The sequence below is a fragment of the Diachasma alloeum genome, unplaced genomic scaffold (genome assembly GCF_001412515.2).
Source record: "Diachasma alloeum isolate Michigan unplaced genomic scaffold, Dall2.0 Dall_scaffold_00622, whole genome shotgun sequence".
Lineage (NCBI taxonomy): Eukaryota > Metazoa > Arthropoda > Insecta > Hymenoptera > Braconidae > Diachasma > Diachasma alloeum.
In genome coordinates this window covers 38,045-58,578 of record NW_021680754.1, presented here as the reverse complement: position 1 = coordinate 58,578, position 20,534 = coordinate 38,045, and the positions used below count along the sequence as shown (strand labels likewise).

General features: G+C 34.7%; 3 protein-coding genes across 13 annotated transcripts in view; 1 reads left to right on the top strand and 2 right to left on the bottom strand.

Moving 5' to 3' along the window:
• Nucleotides 1-5,350, bottom strand: part of LOC107043725 (biogenesis of lysosome-related organelles complex 1 subunit 6) — a 5,712-nt gene extending 362 nt beyond the window's left edge. The window contains exons 1-5 of one of the 5 annotated variants that reach the window (XM_015265317.2): nt 5,115-5,347; nt 2,401-2,466; nt 1,028-1,135; nt 874-961; nt 175-261 (exon numbers count right to left, since the gene is read on the bottom strand). In XM_015265317.2, coding sequence (XP_015120803.1) covers nt 175-261; nt 874-961; nt 1,028-1,135; nt 2,401-2,466; nt 5,115-5,143 — 378 coding nt within the window. In that variant the 5' untranslated portion in view covers nt 5,144-5,347. Of the gene's footprint in view, nt 1-174; nt 262-873; nt 962-1,027; nt 1,136-2,400; nt 2,510-3,120; nt 3,540-5,114 lie in introns of those variants that run through there. The other 4 variants (XM_015265319.1, XM_015265320.1, XM_015265318.1 and 1 more) reach the window with 4 other exon arrangements.
• Nucleotides 5,162-12,795, top strand: LOC107043720 (TGF-beta-activated kinase 1 and MAP3K7-binding protein 3). Of its 3 annotated transcripts, XM_015265303.2 has the most exons (10): nt 5,162-5,434; nt 6,429-6,579; nt 7,844-8,297; nt 8,939-9,307; nt 10,135-10,323; nt 10,546-10,697; nt 10,812-10,905; nt 11,437-11,709; nt 12,145-12,201; nt 12,483-12,795. In XM_015265303.2, exons 2-10 carry the CDS (start codon nt 6,472-6,474, stop codon nt 12,506-12,508), a joined length of 1,722 nt encoding a protein of 573 aa, XP_015120789.1. In that variant the 5' UTR covers nt 5,162-5,434; nt 6,429-6,471; the 3' UTR covers nt 12,509-12,795. The 3 variants fall into 3 exon arrangements, with proteins under 3 accessions (XP_015120789.1, XP_015120791.1, XP_015120790.1); XM_015265305.2 differs by lacking the exon at nt 6,429-6,579 and having other exon boundaries at nt 7,849-8,297; XM_015265304.2 differs by lacking the exons at nt 5,162-5,434; nt 6,429-6,579 and adding an exon at nt 6,646-6,690.
• On the bottom strand, nt 12,751-20,534 carry LOC107043722 (alpha-1,3-mannosyl-glycoprotein 2-beta-N-acetylglucosaminyltransferase). 5 transcript variants are annotated; one of them, XM_015265306.2, is made up of 12 exons: nt 19,917-20,534; nt 19,273-19,452; nt 19,042-19,169; nt 18,879-18,984; nt 18,648-18,814; nt 17,438-17,677; nt 16,973-17,111; nt 15,938-16,166; nt 15,317-15,421; nt 14,967-15,057; nt 14,724-14,894; nt 12,751-13,699 (listed from the first exon to the last, which is right to left on the bottom strand). In XM_015265306.2, exons 3-12 carry the CDS (start codon nt 19,144-19,146, stop codon nt 13,586-13,588), a joined length of 1,467 nt encoding a protein of 488 aa, XP_015120792.1. In that variant the 5' UTR covers nt 19,147-19,169; nt 19,273-19,452; nt 19,917-20,534; the 3' UTR covers nt 12,751-13,585. The 5 variants fall into 5 exon arrangements, with proteins under 5 accessions (XP_015120792.1, XP_015120793.1, XP_015120796.1 ...); XM_015265307.2 differs by having other exon boundaries at nt 19,953-20,534; XM_015265310.2 differs by having other exon boundaries at nt 19,273-19,353; nt 19,953-20,534.

Below are 20,534 nucleotides of genomic sequence, written 5' to 3'. Positions count from 1 at the left end.
AAAATGGAAAGTTCTAATGTCATTTGGTTTGAAGCTATCGAGAATGATGAATATTATCATTTCCATAACTCGAAACGGTTCTTATATTATGGAATTCCTTTGGGAAAGAGTTTATTTGGAAAGAAAATTCGTATAGCATTATACCTAATACTTAATTAGTTTATTATTATTTACCTTCAATTTCATAGTTCTGTCATGAATACTCCCCATTTCTTTCTTGATGTGAAACAACTTGTCTTGATAAGTTTTAATCGTGGCGTACTGTCATACATCAGAAATGGAATAATTATTACGACAAAATACTGAAAAAAATTTGACTGAGGCCCGGTTGCACCGAGCCCTGTTAGCCATTTTCACCCCAGGATAAATTTATCCATGTTTAATCCTTATGGACTGACAGACCGTTATCTGGCGGTTTAGTTAACAGACGATGGTGCAACCGGGCCTAAGGCCCAGACAGTGCTAGGCTAACAGACAGTTAAAATTTACAAGTCTTGGAACTTTATTCAGTTGCACCAAACATCTTATTACTTCTGTTATCTGCAAGTAAACCGCCTGTTATGTTAACTTTCTGTTAAAATAACGAGTAGTGTTACGAAACCAGTCAATTTTTTCCATTTTACTAAACATCAAATTATCTTGATAACGATTGATTTCACGACAAAACGACAAAAGATCTTCTCCATTTGAAATTCAGGCCTAAGTGTCCAAATTTCTCAAGAAATTCGTGGATACAATTATCGCACACGCAAATTTCGATATGACTCTTGCACACGAAATCCTTCGTTATTTACTTCCATCAACGCACTCCACTGTTTCAGCAACAAGTGAACAACAAATTGTTTAATTTGTAAACATTGGAAATTTATTTACCATTGCGCAGCACTGTCCGTCCTCAGCAGTCTCTACCAATTGTTTATTTTCAAATTGCATTTTTCCAATGAGGTTGTCTTGTTTTTTCCTTCAACAGTAAACTTCATGTTACTTTGTGTTACTAAATTATTTTAGTTGCTTTAGTTGCACTCACAATAGTTCTTCCAATTCGTTCTTTATCTGTTCTAGGGGAGGTTGATATGCTTGTAATATTCCCTCTGCAAGGGCACCTCCGTTAGCAGCTATGGTGACAAGTGGTTCGCTATATCAGAATCAGTAGAACCGTAATTAACATTGAGAGATTTTTCATTTGGCAATTATCTTTTATCATTCAGTGACTAATAGAGTTTTTGGCTGATTCTATTGACATGTTCAGTAGAAAACATTAATAGAAAAAGTAAACAGAATTCGATTTTTCTATATAAATTATTCTTTTCATACTTAACTACTAGGTTAATACCGTAATTAACATTGAGAGATTTTTCATTTGGCAATTATTTTTTATCATTCAGTGACTATTTCGTGGGGTCGATCACTCTCACTTCTAAGGGCTTAGGGATTTCCACCATGATTGGGATATTCAACCTGGATATTTGTCTGGAATAGGAATAGGCGCACGAAAAAATTTAATAGAAAAACCTATCGAATTCGTTAGAAAATTCTGTTGAATTTCTATCAAACTTTCTATTAGTTTTTGGCTGATTCTATTGACATGTTCAGTAGAAAACATTAATAGAAAAAGTAAACAGAATTCGATTTTTCTATATAACTTATTCTTTTCATACTTAACTACTAGGTTAATACCGTAATTAACATTGAGAGATTTTTCATTTGGCAATTATCTTTTATCATTCAGTGACTATTTCGTGGAGTCGATCACTCTCACTTCTAAGGGCTTAGGGATTTCCGACATGATTGGGATATTCAACCTGGATATTTGTCTGGAATAGGAATAGGCGCACGAAAAAATTTAATAGAAAAACCTATCGAATTCGTTAGAAAATTCTGTTGAATTTCTATCAAACTTTCTATTAGTTTTTGGCCGATTCTATTGACATGTTCAGTAGAAACATTAATAGAAAAAGTAGACAGAATTCGATTTTTCTATATAACTTATTCTTTTCATGCTTAACTACTAGGTTAATACCGTAATTAACATTGAGAGATTTTTCATTTGGCAATTATTTTTTATCATTCAGTGACTATTTCGTGGGGTCGATCACTCTCACTTCTAAGGGCTTAGGGATTTCCGACATGATTGGGATATTCAACCTGGATATTTGTCTGGAATAGGAATAGGCGCACGAAAAAATTTAATAGAAAAACCTATCGAATTCGTTAGAAAATTCTGTTGAATTTCTATCAAACTTTCTATTAGTTTTTGGCCGATTCTATTGACATGTTCAGTAGAAAACATTAATAGAAAAAGTAAACAGAATTCGATTTTTCTATATAACTTATTCTTTTCATGCTTAACTACTAGGTTTGGCTATTTTTGAGACTAATTTGACTGCACTGTGAACTTACATTTCTGACAAATTAGGCTGAACCTCTGCGGCAGCCGCCTCTCCGATTTCCATCATCATTATGACCCTGAAGCGAAGAAATTTCCTGTTTCACCCGCATAATAGTCGTACTATAGCCAGAAAACTATTTCGGCTTTAGGTATTGATAATCGTGAGCAACAATTCAGTAGCGAGTTTTTGAGGAATATTTCCGAATCTAAGGGAGATAGCGAAATTTTCGTGATTGCGATTGTTGTAGCTCTCAATCGGCTCTATAAAAAAGGTTATAACAAAGATTTTGCTGTGTCCCTTACATTTCGAGATATTCATTGAAAACTGGGCAATAGTCAAAATTGACTTGTACCGTTTTACCGCTTCGCTACTGAATTAGAACTTATCGTCACCGTATTTTCAGAATATCCTGTTATTAAAATCTCTCTCGAAAAATTGCATTTTTATTCCAAACACCTGGTGAATTCGACAGGAAATTCGATTATTTTTAGGGTCATTCTATATTGAAGAATTCCGCAGCTCTTCTGTGCGTTTTTCAATAGAAAATGTCCGACGGAAACTATTCTATAGAAAAAATCGGTAGAATTTCATTTCTCTATTCAACTTTGAGCGTCATTACAGATATTTTCAAATTTTTCAATTTGCGACCGATGACAGGTTGACAGTTATGATTTAAAACTAGAAATCAGGGGTTGTTTGTAAACATATAGTTATATGTATACTTATTCACCTGAGGCACTCTGTCTTTGGTCAATAGAATCAAGCGCCGATGTAGTTGCGTCAGCAATATCTGCGCGAACAATTCGCCTTCCGCAGGCTTTCGATCCCTCAAATTGATACTGAACAAGAATTTATTTATTAAGATATCTGCGCATAAATCTCTAGTTGACTTGTCGAGACTCGAGTCTTATAGTTATAGTTGAGTCAGTCCTGCGTTCAATCACGATTACCACAGCTATAGGAAACCTAGCAAGATTGGCATTCTGAGATTATCCCCACGCCACGTACTTCCCATTTACGCCCGTGTCTCCCACTCTTCAAATTCCCGTGTAGTCTTTCGAAAAAGACAGCTTGGCAGACCCGAAGGGCAGTATGACCAACTGTCCAATTTCGGGGAATGTTTAAATCCAGTAGAGGTAGCTCGCGGATCTAGCACACATTTAAAACAGCGTAACTTTATTTCTATTGAGAATAAAAGTCCGGCTGGTGGCCGATCTGAATGATTTAAAGTAGCTCTACCCTTACGGTAGATTCAAAGATTATTGAAAACTGCAAAAAATGGCAGAAAACTCGATTAGATTCGGAATTCTAATCTTTTTCTCAATTTAATTGTCGATTTGGTTTTTCAAAGAAGAAATGCTTGAAAATCAGGGTATAACCCAGTGTATCGAATAATTCATGACACCATTGAATCAGACCACAGAAATGGCACGTACGAAAAAATTTAATAGAAAAACTTGACGAATTCGCTAGAACTTCTATTGGAATTCTCTAGAAATTCGAGTGGGATTCGATTAAAATTCTAGAAAATTCTCGTTAACATTCTATTTGTTTTTTGGGGTGATTCTATGAGATATTCGATAGGAAAAAGTCAATAGATTTCGATTTTTCTATATGCATATTCTCTTGGAATTTTCTCTGTAAAAATACTTAGCCCTGAATTTTCCAATTTTTTCACTCGGGTCCTATAATGCAAAGCAAAACAAAATATAGCGGAAAAAACTTGGAAAATCCGTGCCCAATAATTTTAATAGAAAATATCGCCAGAGAAAAATTCAAACAAAATTCGAAATCTATTGAATTTTGAAAAGATTCCATTTACATTTTTTGCGAGAAATTCAAACAGAAAGATCGAAATCTATTGAATTTTTCCTAATAGAATCTGTGCAAAAAACAAATCAAATTTTATCGAGGATTCCCTAGAATGTTAACAGAATCCCCATAGAATGTCTCGAGAATTTCAATGGAAATTTCTAGGGAAATCGCCAACGTTCTCTGTTAAATTCCAGAATAGCAAAAAAGCTCGAAAAATTAGACGAAAAGTTGTAAAAAACCATCAGTCGCACGATCGTCGAGTTTTAAAAATTTCTAACGAATTCGCCAATGTTCTCAGTTAAATTTTTCCTGCGCGAGCACAAAAATTAATTTTCTCCTGAGGAACATACGCACCCACCAAAAATGTCAAATTTGACGTACATCCTACCACTTCACCGCGGAATTATAAATAAAAACGACATTAGCGATTCAGAAGTTGCAATTCTCCCACGCATTTTTTTACATCCACTCAGTTCTCATTCTCCAATCGACTTCACCCCCAAAAGCAGTATTTGATTGCATAATTTGAAGACGAATAATCATTACGCGATAGAAGATTCACTCATTCACGCATTCAAATTCCTCTCTTCCAGAATAGCAAAAAAGCTCGAAAAATTAGAAGAAAAGTTGTAAAAAACCATCAGTCGCACGATCGTCGAGTTTTAAAATAGAGCTGCCCCCTCCAAAGTGTTGCTCTTCGGTGATTACGATACGCTCCTTTCCTCCATTCGTAAATAGGAAGTTATGACGTCGTGAAAACACCATTTCCACAACTCAAACAGGAGAAAAATCTTCCCCACGATTTCTCTCGAATGAAATAATGATTGCGATTTTTTTCCCTTCATTTATGTTTTGAAATTGAAAAAAATAATTTTTTTTAGTTGATATATTGAATGATTATGGGGTTACCTCAGTTTACTTGGACGTCCAACTGGCATGCGTAGTCTTGTCCTCAGTGAACAGCTGATCTGTTATCAGCAACGGACGGTAGAATATTTCCCACTGCATCATTCACTTCGAAAGTTGAGAAAAGTTATTCACGAAGTTACTGTGCTCTTGCTAAACAGAAAATGAGATGAAATTGATGAAATCCACTTGTCAGCTGATCTCTACGTAAAAGGAAATTGTCACGTGGACCTTCTACATTCGACCGAAACGTGAATTTCTGTAGTTATACATTTTTGTGTACGTTCAAGTTTCTCCTCGGGCCTCTCGATGATTGTTGTCCGGTAAGTTGGTGTTTTTCATGTGAAATTCGTAGTTCTCAAACGCATTCTTTACTTATTTCTTCATACGTTCGTGGCATCCGATCATTTTTCCTGTAATTCTATCAAATAATTTTGCAATGCTTATGCTCCGAGAGATAACACGGACGAAAAAATTTAGGGGTGGTTGAGGTAAAACGGACACTTGACTTTTTTTAAACGTTAATGAGGAGTTGAAATGTTGATAAAATTTAAGAATTTTTTTTTAATACAAAGAACAAGTCGTTCTCTTTGTGACGAGCCTAAACTGAGCTCAATTGATAAATTTGTCTCTGAGCTATGAATAATTTTTAAAAAGTCTAAAGTGCCCATTTTACCCCATCCTCCCCTAATGGAAAAACCCATCGAATTCGTTAGAAAATTCTATTGAATTTCTACTGAACTGTTCTATTAGTTTTTGGCCGATTCTGTTGAAATGTTCAATAGAAAATATTCAGTAGAAAAAGTCAATAGAATTCAATTTTTCTGTATAATTATTCTATTGAGATATTTTCTGTAGAATTTCTTCGACTCAAATTTTCCAAGTTTTTTCGTTTGATTTTCTTGATGAGAAGAAAAGAAAAATAGAATGAAAAAACTTGGATAATTTGAGTCGAGCAAATTCTCTAGAAAATATATGAAAAGAATAAGTTACGTAAAAAATCGAAACGATTTCAACGATTCGACGATTCAACGAGTTCTCATTGGAAAATGTGCGGTGGAGGGCTGTAAAAATGGTTTTCGAGATTGTTACAACATCTAGATTCAGATAAAAGAATAAAAAATAGATGCGTACGTTCCCTAAAACGACTCAATAATTCCCAAATATTGACAGACTCTCTCTATCTCATTATCAACAATTGAACAAGAATTGACGAATTCCGAATTTAAATTGAAGAGCTTCTCCGACGTTTGCACACAAATCTGGAGAATAGTTGTTCTCCGAAATACACCTGGCATATAAGATGTTTCGATTTAGGAATACATGCAAGTAGCCTTCGTCAAAAGAATGGCGTCTTACAATGGAGGAGTGCCATTGCTCTAACATCGTGATCATGCAGCTATTCCATGAACTGAAGCAACAGTTTCCAGCATTGCCGGATTACATCGTGTCTCAGTGCATCGCCCAGGTACACGAAGAAATCGACCTACGAGCAAACATCGTGGAAGCAAATGAAAATTACCTACATGAATTAAAATCATCTAATGCTATGTGTGCGAATTTACATCGTCCAACTAATGTTCGTAACACCGCGTACGAAAAAATTGAATAGAAAAACTTTGCGAATTTGGTAGAAAATTCTATTGGAATTCTCTAGAAGTTCTATAGAGGTTTTGTTAAAATTTAGGGAATTCTCGTTAAAATTCCCTTAAAATGGTTTTTTGCGCTGATTCTGTGAGATGCAACTTTGATTTATCAACTTTTTTTTATTATTGAGAGTACTGAGAATAACAATTTTCCATGCAGTAGAATGGAAAATTATTGAGAAGTTTTGACGGGAGAAGATTTTGTCAATGGATTAATTAGAAAGAAAATGAAACAGCAAAATCCAAAGTCTAGAGGAAGGCCAGGGGAGACCCAGAGGGGGAAAAAGGCAAATTGATGCTGAATTTCAATCGAATGAAAAAAGAAAAGTGTAATTTCCCTGATCTAATCAATTGAATTATAGATGAAATATTTCATATTACTTGACAAGCGAACGGTGAAAATTATTATTCTCGTCAGTACTAACTGAATTGCTCTTCCAACCGCCTGTATTAATCTCATAATTTCTCCTTCTCCAGGCCATTTCTCCTCATCGGGGCAATTAATGTATTTCCATCTATCAAAACAATCAAGAAAATATAAATCAATACCAAAAAATATTTCATCGAGTACTTATCAGTACTGCCAATAATAAAAAAAAGTTAAACAATTTTTTTTGCTTGAATTGCGTCAAATTCATTTTGCCCCGCTGTTTCATTTTGCCCCACTCTCCCCTGTATAAGTACTCTCTTGGAATTTTTTCTATAAGAATACTTGGCCATGAATTTCTAATTTTTTTCATTGGGATCCTGCAATGTAAAACAATAATTTCAATAATAAAAAAACAATTTTAATAGAAAACTGGAGAGAAAAATCCAGACAGAAAAATCGAAATCTGTTGACTTGTTCCCACCAAATATCAAATAGAATTTGCGCAAAAAAAACAGAATTTTAACGAGAATGCGCTGGAATTTTAATAGAATCCCAATAGAATTTCTATGGTTTTCTATTAAATTTTTTCACACGTGACTTCATTCACTCCACACTTCATTTTTGGATTACTAACACGACGTGTATTCAGTACCAAGTCCTAAAATTCTTTGTTACAAACCACAGCCCTTCATTAGTGACAATGAAATGTGTTGCAGAATAGTCACGACAGGGAGATATGTACAAGAAGTCTACGCGCAGCACAGGATTCACGATCGTCCCCTGGTGCCTTTCCACCACCAGCGCCTGAGCCGCTACCATCGCTGTATGACATAAACAACGAAAGAAACAATGACGACAAGATAGCTCAAAACCCATATCGAAATCATCAAAGACCCCATCGACCGAATTCTTTGCACATTGGTAAATCACGCCAGTGCATCAGTCCCAATAATTCAAGGGTACAATTTTCCCCGGTGACTCCCTTCCCCTCAAGTTCTACGGCTTCAGCAGCTGTTACCAACTACTCCTCGAGGGGTTTATTTGAAGACTTACCGAATACAACAGTTGCGAGTTCGATCAATGTTGTCGATAATTCGGTGAATAGCGGTGGTGGAGATAAACCGACCAGGGGATTTGAACTCAATGTTAACGTCGCTTGCAGTCCTGCTGGTAACACTGGTTTTTTTTTTTCTTATTACATGGAATCGTGTACAATTTAAGGGGAGACTACTGTGAGATTTAAAAGTCCTGGGATGTTAGAATGAGATTTCAGGCATTGAAGATCGATTATATGTCTAAAAACGAATAATTAGTGCAAAATAGTATATTGTGCATCATGTTATTTTTTAACACGCCTTCAAAGGAAAATTCTGTTTTTTTTTACGTACCTTGGAGGGCTGTAAAAATGATTTCCTGCAAATCATTTTTAAAAATTGTACACGATTCCATAAATTAACATTGAATTATTTTCTGATCTTCGATACCAACAGAACATTTTCATGAATTTCGATAGACTCTCGATAGAAATTGCCATTTATTTTCTTGAAAAAAAGTCATGGAGTTTCGAAAGAAGTTTTTATCATTTCCACTTACAATAATGACGTGATGAATCATATAAAATTAATCATATTGATATTCGATTTTAAATAGAAAACACTAGCGCGTTCTCTAGGAATTCTTTTGGGATTCTAATTCCAATTTTATTCGAGTTCCAATTTTATTTGCACTGTCAGATCGAGATCTCTGGAAATTCATGTTTTTCTTATTTTGCAATGAAGCATGAAAATATTGTACTCTACATTTTCCCACAGGCCAGGTGCCCCGTTTAGACCGAAGTAATCCGATCGGCGAGCAACTATCGCACTACAAGGAGCTGAGACTGACGGCGAATCATGAATGCGAAACTGTAGATCATACGAGGGGCTACACTTCTGTCAGTCTCATTCTCAGACCCCCGTCCTCTGAACCACAGCCACCCATCGATATTCGGTCTCAAGGGTCGAGCTTGACTTATTCAACTTCTTCGTCAGACGCGAGGGGCTTCCAGAGTCGTTTGCTGATCAGCATCGGTCCCGGTAAAGTTGGCAGTGTGGCGGCGGCGAGGATAAAGTCGCGAATGGGCCATACAAGGCCCAATTCGTTGGTATCAGCGATGCAGAGTACGTCGAATCAATCAACAGGTGAGTTCACACGGATAAAATCGTTAATTGGTACACTGAGAGAAAAACAAACACGTTGTCACACAAGTCTTGTTTGGGCCAGCAAAATCGCTAGTTGAAAATTGCCGAAAAAGAATTTGTTTGNTCGAATTTGAAAGTCTCAAACATGAATAATTGTTCTGCTTTCGACAGCAACGAAATATTTGGCTCAAGAGGCGGATAATTCACACCAGACGGTGCCTTTTCAGGATGAAAACATCTCATATAGAGGAAAATTAATCAACAAATATTTTATCCCTAAGTTACAAGATTGCTATCATATCATTATTATTGTTTCATTTAAGGGTTGTTGTCTGTGATTATTGGACAGCCGAAACGAAAAACTACTTCCCTTGTTTCGCATAAAACAACGATTTTTCGGGAGCAAAATACGTATGGGAGTATCGAATAACGAAGGACTAGTGCTAGAAATGACATTTCTTGCGTGCACAGAGAATGGAATTTTTTTTCAACTACTAAATCTATTTTTGCGACAAAAAGTTTTCATTCCGGCGCACTCTCTGCATGTTTGGCACAAAAAAATCCTTTTTGATAATTTTCAAAAAAATATTTTCTTGGCACAAGTAAAACTTGTTTGAGAACTTTGTCGTTTTTCTTTTAGTATACATCTTGCTTCGTTGGACGCCGAATTAATGAGCATTTCTCTAGACTGTAAAAATTCAAATCGACTTCGGTTGATTTTCATTATATTATCATGATTATTAGCATTATTATTTTTCAGTAAATTATTTGTACTGAATGTGAGGGTCAGAAGTGTGGATAAGCAAAATATTAAAATCGTTTTGTAGGATCTGTTGTGGGACCCTCAAGTCAACTTCCAAGACCAACAATGAGTTCCTCGACGACTGGATCATTAGCTGTGGCTGCTACAACCCCTAATACCATTCAAAATTGCCCTAACTTGTCGTCAACGATGGCCTCGTCCGCGACAACTAGTTGCATGACTACTAATCACATTGCAACACAGTTGAACCAAGGTAAGTAGTGCATGTGAACAACTAGTCTTGTGAAGTTCTTGATTTCGTTCATTTGACAACGTTCATTTTCTGAATGTTGATGCCAGACGAATTTTATACACTCCATTAAATAACGTTCATAGAACTTTTTGATACTAGTTTTTAAGGTTTCCAAATATTGCAAATACTGACGGTTATTCTTGAATAAAAACATGATTAAAAAAAGAATTCATATACTTTCAGTCACTGAGCATCAGAAAAAATTGGTTACTGAGCAGTTGAAAAGAAAGGAAAGACTGGCCCACGAATTGAGGATAGAAAAAATGAGATTGGAAACAATGAAGAAGGATCTACAGATTCTCTTGAGGCCTGTGGATCCTACGGTGCCTCCTCAGGTATACGAATATACTAATTAATATGCAGTGATAAATTAATATTTATTAATATACTAATATGTACTAATTAATATTAATTAATATAGTCACTTATTTCTGGATGTTTTTTCTCAGGGATTGAAGAAGAAACTCCGAAGTGAAATCTACCAACTCCAAGTGGAATGTGATAGACTGGCTGATGAAGTTGATCAAAGATCTGATCCAAGAGGTACAGAACTGTCGAATATGTTCCTCCATAGTTGTATTTGATTGCATTTGAAATGATGAGGAAATTGGGGAGGAGAAATGCAATGTCACGTATAAACAAATTCAATGGAAAACCTAGCGAATTCGCTAGAAAATTCTATTGGAATTCTATGGGAATTCTAGGATAGGATTTTTATTGAAATTCCGTTGAAAAATTCTATTTGTTTTTGCGCTGATTCTATTGGATACTGGATTTCGAATTTCTGTTTGAATTTTTCTCAAAGAGACAAAAATGTCAAAATGAAGAAATGTTTTTTTTTCTATAAGAAAAAATCTCGGATTCTGTAATGCAAAACAAAACAAAATCCAGCGGAAAAAACGTAGAAAATTTGTGCCCAATAATTCTACTAGAAAAAATCTCAAGGGAAAAATTCGAACAGAAATTGAAAATATATTGACTTTTTTAATCAGAATTTTTCAATAGAATTTTCTATCAATTCTCTATGTTGTCTATTGAATTTTTTCATGCGTGGTTTTCTGAAATATTTTTCAGTTCCATTTGGAGAAACAAACGAAGAATTTTATCAGGGAATCTACACAGGGCAGTGTCTCAACATCCCATCATTCGCATTGAGACCACGACCCCCGTTACCAGCAATCCCACCAGCCTGGGAGCCCCAAAGTCCACGAATCCATCCGTCAAATCACGACAGAGATGACAGGGACGGTCCATCGTGGGTCTGCCGTATGTGCACTTTCGATAATCATCCGTTAATGGACAAATGTGAACAGTGTGACATGCCAAAGTTTCGAGTTCCCGATACAGGTACAACGAGTGGCTTACGAACTATTGCTAGAGTAGAATCCCAACAGTCCACCGCTGACAATAATTAAATAATCAATTTCTTCTTTGCAATAATTGCCCACGACACTAAAACGAAAAATATGTAATGCATTTGTTACTCTTTCGCATGACTGCGTCAGTGATTTTGTTCGTTTGGTTTTCATTTTTTGGCAAATGTGTGATACGTATCCTTATGACGATTTTATTTGGGCGAATGAAGATTGAAGTTGATAAGAATGTCACTTAATCCCTCCGTCCTTGAGCTGATAATTGAGGCAATTAATCTTAAGTTTTCTTTCAATAGAATACATAACTGTGATTGTACGATTAAAAGTCAAATGTGTGTTTTAGTACAAAGTGTGACGAATGGTTTTATTACCAGTTTCGTTTAGAATTTATAGGTGATATCGTTTGCAGGAGAGACACAAGATATTCACATAAGAGTCACACGTCATCATAATTTTTCTCCCAGGCGTGAGTAGAATTTTTTGATTTATCGGTGTTGTTCAGTAAGGATTTTCAATATTTGGAATCTTCACCAGTATTCCATTGAGTGAAAAGTGATTGGAAGAGTATGAAAGAAAATAAATTGAGCAGTAATTTTAATCTTTAAGGCCCGGTTGGATTATCTTTCGAATATTATCTAGAATGTTTTTTGTCGATTTTTTGTCTGGAAATTTCCATTCGGTTTTGGATCTAGATCACATTTGAATGCTAATCCAACCGGGCCCTAATTTCACATATTTTTCTTGTAGGAACAGTTCACAGTTGGGTTGTCTGACACATTGTGCATCTAATCTTCAACTGCAAAGGTGTAAATAAAAAATTATTCATAACTCATTACTTGGTATTTAACAATGACACAATTTAATCTTGTTTAGCGTGTAAATTATTACGTGCGGAACGAAAAAGGAAAAATTCATTCCCGCAGAGTGGAATTAATTGAAAATTTGTGGATATTTAATAATGTTTAGTTTTTCAATTCAATAAACAGGAATAAAATAAAAAGAGACAAATGATCACTTGAAAGTGGATTTATATTATTTATCATTTGTACAACATTGTTAATTTACTATCATTGCACATTAAAAATACTGTTCCTTAATTTTCGACGCTAATCGATTAATCCATGAATACAAAAGCGCTGAAATTTTTTACTTCGAAGGAATGCCCCAACAGATGAACAATATGCATTTTTTTATTGAGTAGTGCATTTTTATGTACTACATAGAATACTCTATCATTTTCTCATATCTCGACTGGAATTCCATCAGCGTTAGCGTCTCTATGAATATTCTTTTCGCGATTTAGAATTGGGAGGTAGTATTTTCTCATCACGACAGAGTAACAATTTTCTTTCACTCACGATCTACCCGAAAAAAAATGTATACCAGGTACTAATAATATACTGACTGAAGGGAATTTCTCAATTCCCTTTCAAACTTCACTATTATTTTATGCTTAATTTCAACTGAGGTCTACACCTTTTATTTTAAACTCCTCTAGTCAGTTCAATAAAATCATAACAGTCTTTAGGCGGTGAAAAGGAAATCAATGCACAGCATACGAATCACTTCTTTCTTATTTAAAACATTTTCTCTATTGCGCCATTCTCCATATCGACAATTATACATAATCAACTATCTATTAAAAAATCGATCAATAGAATGATTTCAAGGTTTGGTCAACAAACTTAAATTTGATTAAATGGTTTCAATCAACTACATTATCCTTCCCTATTCAAATCTTGGTAGACTTTTTATTTTGGCCTTCGATAAGTCTCATCAGGTGGTAATTAAAATAAACCAGACACTCAAAAATTTACTACAAAAAACTTAGAAAAAACGTATTTTATATGTTAGCTCCATGTTATGTCGTACCCATTCCAGTCTTTATTGGGTGCTAGATGAACACGTCGATTATTGTAGAAAAATGTTACAACTCCACGATAACCAGTTCTTGGGACACCACTCTGTAATACAAAAATTGCATGTGTTGAAATTACATAATAATCCGCTAAAAATTTTAGTCGCCCATTCTCAGTTTCTGTCATTTACTCTATTTATTCTGTCGAACGACGTGAATGGATATCAAATTTATGGGGATTCTTCCATTATTCGAAAAAATATGTCGATTTTAAAACTTTCCAGAGACATTGAGAAATTAATTTTTTTATTTTTTCATTTCTTCTCGTTAAAATTACACTATAAAATTCCAAAATATTCATATCCCGCTCATACTCAAAGGAAAAAACAGTGATTCCAAGTTTCCACCGACAGAAATGAAGAAAAACAAATTTTATCCATTTTCTAGCCAATCACTTCTTTTTAAAAATTCTCAGTCTCCAATTCGTGATTTTTGCAATTCATTACCATTTATGTAATTTTATTCATTCTATCAAAAAACAAGGAAAGGAATCGAATTGTTGGTATTCTTTCATTATTCGAAAAAAAAAATCGATTTTAAAACTTTCTGCAGACATTGAAAAATTATTTTTTTAGTTCTTCTCGCCTACGTTTTTTTTGCATTTTTCATTCCTTCTCGTTAAAATTACACTATAAAATTCCAAAATATTCATATCCCGCTCATACTCAAAGGAAAAAACAGTGATTCCAAGTTTCCACCGACAGAAATGAAGAAAAACAAATTTTATCCATTTTCTAGCCAATCACTTCTTTTTAAAAATTCTCAGTCTCCAATTCGTGATTTTTGCAATTCATTGCCATTTTCAGTATTCGAAAAAAAATTGATTTTAAAACTTTCCGGAGACATTGAAAAATTATTTTCTTTAGTTCTTTCCGCTCGCTTTTTTGTATTTTTTGAGTTCCTTTTCGCTGGAATATTGATTTCCCTCTAATAGTTGGGGAAAAAAAAGTGATTCGGGGTTGAATAAACATTTTGATTCATGATATTTTACCTCGATCCACTTATAACAATTGATATTTTTAAGAGGCTCAAACATTTCCATTTCTCACTAGGTATTCTGTACCACTTACTCGGAAATCATCCATAAGACCAAGCATCTTGGCAGTAGTCTTGTAGGATATACGATTAAAATAAGGAATTCTCACTGGACCGGAAGCAATAATGTTACCGCCCTTCAGCTCTGGAAAACTCACTACTGTCGTTTGATAAACGCCATTCATAAAATCGATGTCATAATTGCTCTGGAATTAATGTTTCTTGTCAATAATAAATATGATTGAGCTTCAAAGATGGTATTGAAGGTCTTCACTCACCTTTAATAAATATGTTAAATTCATTTTAGTAAAAGGCACACTTTGATCATTCAGTTTTATGAACTTGAGATGTTTTTCATAAAACAATCCACTGAAAAAAAACAGTATTCGACGAGATTAGCACTAAAACTGTTTTTAAAGGTAAAATTAGCGATTCGTCTGAAAATTTGAGTTTACACTATTGAATTTAAATGATAAACTCTTCTTTTTTGAAGTTTTATTTTAAATGCGAAGAATATTTTAGTGAGAATAAATCAATAATGAAAAGGGGTAACTTTAAGAAGTTTAAAATATTACAAAAAATAGTTAAGTTTATAGGGAAATCGGAGAAGAAAACATGAAAAACATACTTGCTAACGCCGATTTTTCCAAATGTTCTGGTTCTCGATAATTCAGGTCTGATGCAAGCCCTGTCTTTACGTTGCTCAGGTTGGCGAATCCAATCATCCCAATACCTGAGAAAAAAATGCAAAAATAATTACAAACTTTAATGGATTCAAGGAACTTAATGGCTATATAAGGAAAATGATGAAAAATTTTGACTCTCATGAGAGAAGATGAGGAATAGGGTTTAATGCCTTCAACAGTTAGTGGACAAACAGCAAGAAGCCATCTTGTGCACATTGCTTATTATTTACATACACGAATGATTTTTTAAATCAGAAACTTTTCACAGAAAAATGGGAATGGAAGAATTGGTTCCAAGTGTCAAATTTCGGAGTAAAATTTTCTTAAAGTCGAATATTGTGAGTTACCAATGAAGGGTCAGGCGTTGAGTTACGAATATTATGAGCATCACGTGCATCGAAAATTAAATTAGCATTCAATTCCTGTGTTTGGCACTTTTATATTTGATTGACTCGTGGCATTTAACTCGCGACATAAGTTTCACGATATTACTTTCACCATTTGACCTAATATTTAATTCATGATATTTTTCAATCAGCAATGTAAATAACGCATTTTCTTACGCTTTCGGCCATTTCGGTGACAATTCCAACCACAATTCTCTAGTGAGCATCCATCCCAAACCCGGGAAGAAATCGGTTCGGTATAACAAATGGGGTGCATGAGTGTCAACTAAACTCAACTTTCCATTATCGTTCCAGGCTGAGATACACCACAGTGATTTATCAGCAATCAGTAGTGGATAAGTGCCTAAGAAGTACTCAAAAAAATCGGGTGCTATGTCCAAATCATCTAGAAAAGAAAATCAAATCATGTTTTCAATCATTTGCACCGTATTGTCCATTGAATAGAATTTAACTTCCACAAGAAAATCTCTAATCATGCACAAAAGTCTTGTACCCTGAGAGAAAAACGACAGAGTTCTCAAACAAGTCTTACTTGTGCCAGAAAATAATTTTTTGAAAATTATCGAAAAAGATTTTTTTTGTGCCAAACATGCAGAGAGTGCGCCGGAATGAAAAATTTTTGCCGCAAAAATAGATTTAGTAGTTGAAAAAAAATTGCATTCTCTGTACACGCAAGAAATGTCATTTCTAGCACTACTCCTTCGTTATTCGATACTCCCATACGTATTTTGCTCCCGAAAAATCTTTGTTTTATGCGAAACAAGGGATAGTAGTTTTTCGTTTCGGCTGTCTAATAATCACAGACAACAAATGAACCCTTAAATGAAACAATAATAATGATACGATAGCAATCTTGTAACTTAGGGATAAAATATTTGTTGATAAATTTTCCTCTGTATGAGATATTTTCATCCTGAAAAGGCACCGTCGGTGTGAATTATCCGCCTCTTGAGCCAAATATTTCGTTGCTGTCAAAAGCAGAACAATTATTCATGTTTGAGACTTTCAAATTCGAACCAAACAAATTCTTTTTTGGCAATTTTCAACTAGCGATTTTGCTGGCCCAAACAAGACTTGTTTGACAACGTGTTTGTTTTTCTCTCAGTCTAGAGTATGAAATAAAGAGCAATTCTGAAGTAATCAGGGGACTGAAGAATGAAATTGATAAGACGAGGAGAATGTTGAAATTACCCTCTACGATTATTGCAGTTTCGAAACCAAACTCAAGAAAAACTTGATTTAAGGCCCATCCATAGTGACGTGCTATTTTAAAGTATCCTTTGAATTTCTTCTCTCGGGGTGGAATGTCTATGTCGGATTGATCAGGTTGCTAAACATGAAGAATTAGAATTAATGAAGAATTGATTGACTTTGCAGTCCCATAATTTTACAATATCCATTTGCATAATTGAATGCAAAATCTAAAAAAATTGTTGCATCTCTTTCACTACTTCATCTTGACGAATACATATGTAATGTCCTCTGATAATTAAACAAAGTTTTAAATTGATCTCACTAAATGATTAGATTTATTTATATTTCTTTGAATTCACATAGAACAATTTCGTGATGTCTTGCGATGAATTACGAAATTGAATTATAGTCTCAATCTCATTTAGAAATAGTGAATTATGTGCAAATAATCTGTTGTTTCACCTGAATATGCACGACTTTTTCTCCGAAAGATCTAATAACATCCGACGTCTGCTGATGATTACAATCCTGTGAAACAATTATTGGAAATTGTTCTGCACTTGGGCGTAACTTTATCAGCTGGTCCAGACACCTCCGGACGGTTACCCGGTTGCATGAGAACACAATAACTGGAATTACTGGGGCTCCATTCAATGGTTTTGACGTTGCAAGACCTCGTAATTTCTCCAGTTGTGATGTGCCCTAGATTTACAAAAGATAATTCTACTTTGAGTAGAGGTTGGAGAATTATATAGTGCGGAGAATTGAGGAGACAGTAAGGAGAATACATTCGAAGAATTTGAGTCTCGATTTTTCGTCCCAATTATTGGTCTTAAATCTTCATATGAATTTCCTAATGCCAGAAGTTAATTTCGATTTTTACGAAAGAGATTCGAAATCCATTGACTTTTCTTATAAAAAATCTAATAGAATCGGCGCAAAAAGCAAATAGAATGTTCACAAGAATTCCCTAGAATCTTAATAAAATCTAAAACCTTTTCTATTGAGTAATTTTATACGTGATAATTAAACAAAGTTTTAAATTGATCTAATTAAATGATTAATTTCTTTATATTTCTCTGAATTCACATAGAATAGTTTCGTGATGTCTTGCGATGAATTATCGAACTGAAATATTTTATACGAGACAAGTATAGATTGAATTCCATGGTTTGACTATTGGAGTTTGATGTACGATTTTGATCCCATTCTGTAATTTCAAAAATAAGAATTTATAGACCCCGAGGAGAGTTTGGATTGTGATGACAGCTATCCCGAGTAAACGGTTGAATTTAGTTTTCTTTGGAGTTTACTGCCGAGACCTTTTTTCTCCGAAGTAATTTCGCCTAAAAGTTGCAGTAAGCTACGGTATTCGCTTCAATTTGGCAAATTCATATCGAATTATTATGAATGAAAACATTTTGATTCACGAAAATTATTCTCATCATTTGCATAGATAATTAAATCAATAGTTATTTGCTTTATTTTCTAAATCTTACATTTTGATTCTCATTTTTCAATTCTTATATTCTGACCCTTATTTTTTTGAGTCTCAATTTTTCGTCTCAACTATTGATCTTAATTCCTCATACGAATTTCCTACTGCCAGGAGTCGATTTGGATTTTTGCGATACAGAAGAGACGATAGGATTCTCCCTTCCTTTTTCCTTACCTCATTTTTCAGGTGGTTCTCCGGTGAAACCTGTGTCCCTTCGTCCTTGTTGATTGCATTCTTAACGTATTCATCATCAGAAATTTTAAGGGCATTCCTATCGAAGTCGTGAACGTTGCCCTCCGGCTGAGACTGAATCGAGCCAGTTACCTCATCCTCACTGAGTCCTGAAATTCAACGATTGCGAAGACAAACTCAATTTCCATAAAATTGCATTCGTTAAAAACTCACTTTTTTGTCCTTGTTCGATAATCTTCTCCAGGAGCAGTTGATTGTCTGATATTTGTTGCTTCACTTGTTTCTTCAGTGTATCAATTTGATGAGATAGAGCGTGCTCCTGAAATAAAATACGTTATTCTCTGAGGGGGTAATGAAGTAAAGTGAATTTGTGTACCTTCTGGTCCTCTTTTCCAATCGGCCGGTCGAGAAACAAAAAATATGTGATGAACGCCCACACTAGTACTGATAAGAATATAAAACCAATCGACCTGTTCCGCATTTCAAGAACATTTGTCACCTCATCTGCAAGGATTTGAACATCAATTATGTCAAATTTTTTTTCATTAAAACAATTCGTGGGGAAATAACAAAAAAATCTGATAAGAAATCCACCCGTAGTACTCACCACCATTCCCGCGTTCAAGAACTTATAGAAAATCCAGAATAGTTTTTCAGGAGCTCCATTAATTAACGCTTTTGCAGAAACCTGAGGAGTACTTGAATTGCAGCCACAATAAAACTAATTTTTATGCTTTAGAGGATTAGTTCCTTCATCGAAAGGTCATCAATAGTATCTTAAAAAAAACTGTACTCTATTTTTTAAAGTAGCTCTACCCTTCGACCAGGGTACGCTGTACTTTTGGAAATTTTCATTTTTTAAATTTTTCAACTAAATTGCATGGAAAAAATTTGAAAAAATTCATACCCGGTCAGTATTATCTAAATTAAATTTCGCAAAATACTGATATTTTTTCAAACATTCCCCTCTTATAAATGAATAATAAAACTTGTTTGCAAAATTGTGGATTATTTTTTATGAGGTGTCAAAAAAATTCTTGATTTTTTCACATCTAATGATAAAAAAATTCAGATTTTAATCTTTGATTACAAATATTGATTTTCACATAAGACACTGGGTTAAATCCTGATTTTTAAACATTTCTTCTCTGAAAAACCAAATCGATAATTAAATTGAGGAAAAAATTAGAATTCCGAATCTAATCGAGTTTTCTGCAATTTTTTGCAGTTTTCAATAATCTTTGAATTTACCGTAAGGGTAGAGCTACTTTAAGGAGAAATATTTACATAGTCGCGGCAAGATTGGAATCTTTCTGTACAGGTCCCTTAATATTTCAGGAATTATTAACACTCGAATATTGTGACTTAATATCTACGTATTGTTATCCATATGGATTGGAAACACCAGCGAGTCTTGCTGTGTGGAATGATTTCAAAAATCGCAAATGTCCACGATCACAACTTTCTGGACGAAACCTGAACACGGCACAATTTTCTTCGACATTAAAAATCACTTGTCTCGTTTCACGAACTGATGTATTCTTCTGGGTTGTATGGATGTGCCGCCACAAAATTACGTGAACAGAAATATTGTTTTCAGTGGTTGGAAATGTAAAGTCAGAGTGAAGTACTGGGCAGCCATTCCGTTGTACTTTGCAAATGTTTCGTTGTGCCACGGAGGTTAGGGTTGAGGATTAGGTGAGCATTGAGCTTCGTTTCAAAGAGCCTATTTCCACCGTGGAGATGGATGACCTTGGGGTGAAGTGGGGACGGTGGGAACCGACGTGTCTTGCGATGGAAACGCCACCGAAGCTGAAAAATCGCTGGAGGGCGTTGATTGGCGGAAAAAAGCCGCAGAAAAAAATTGCA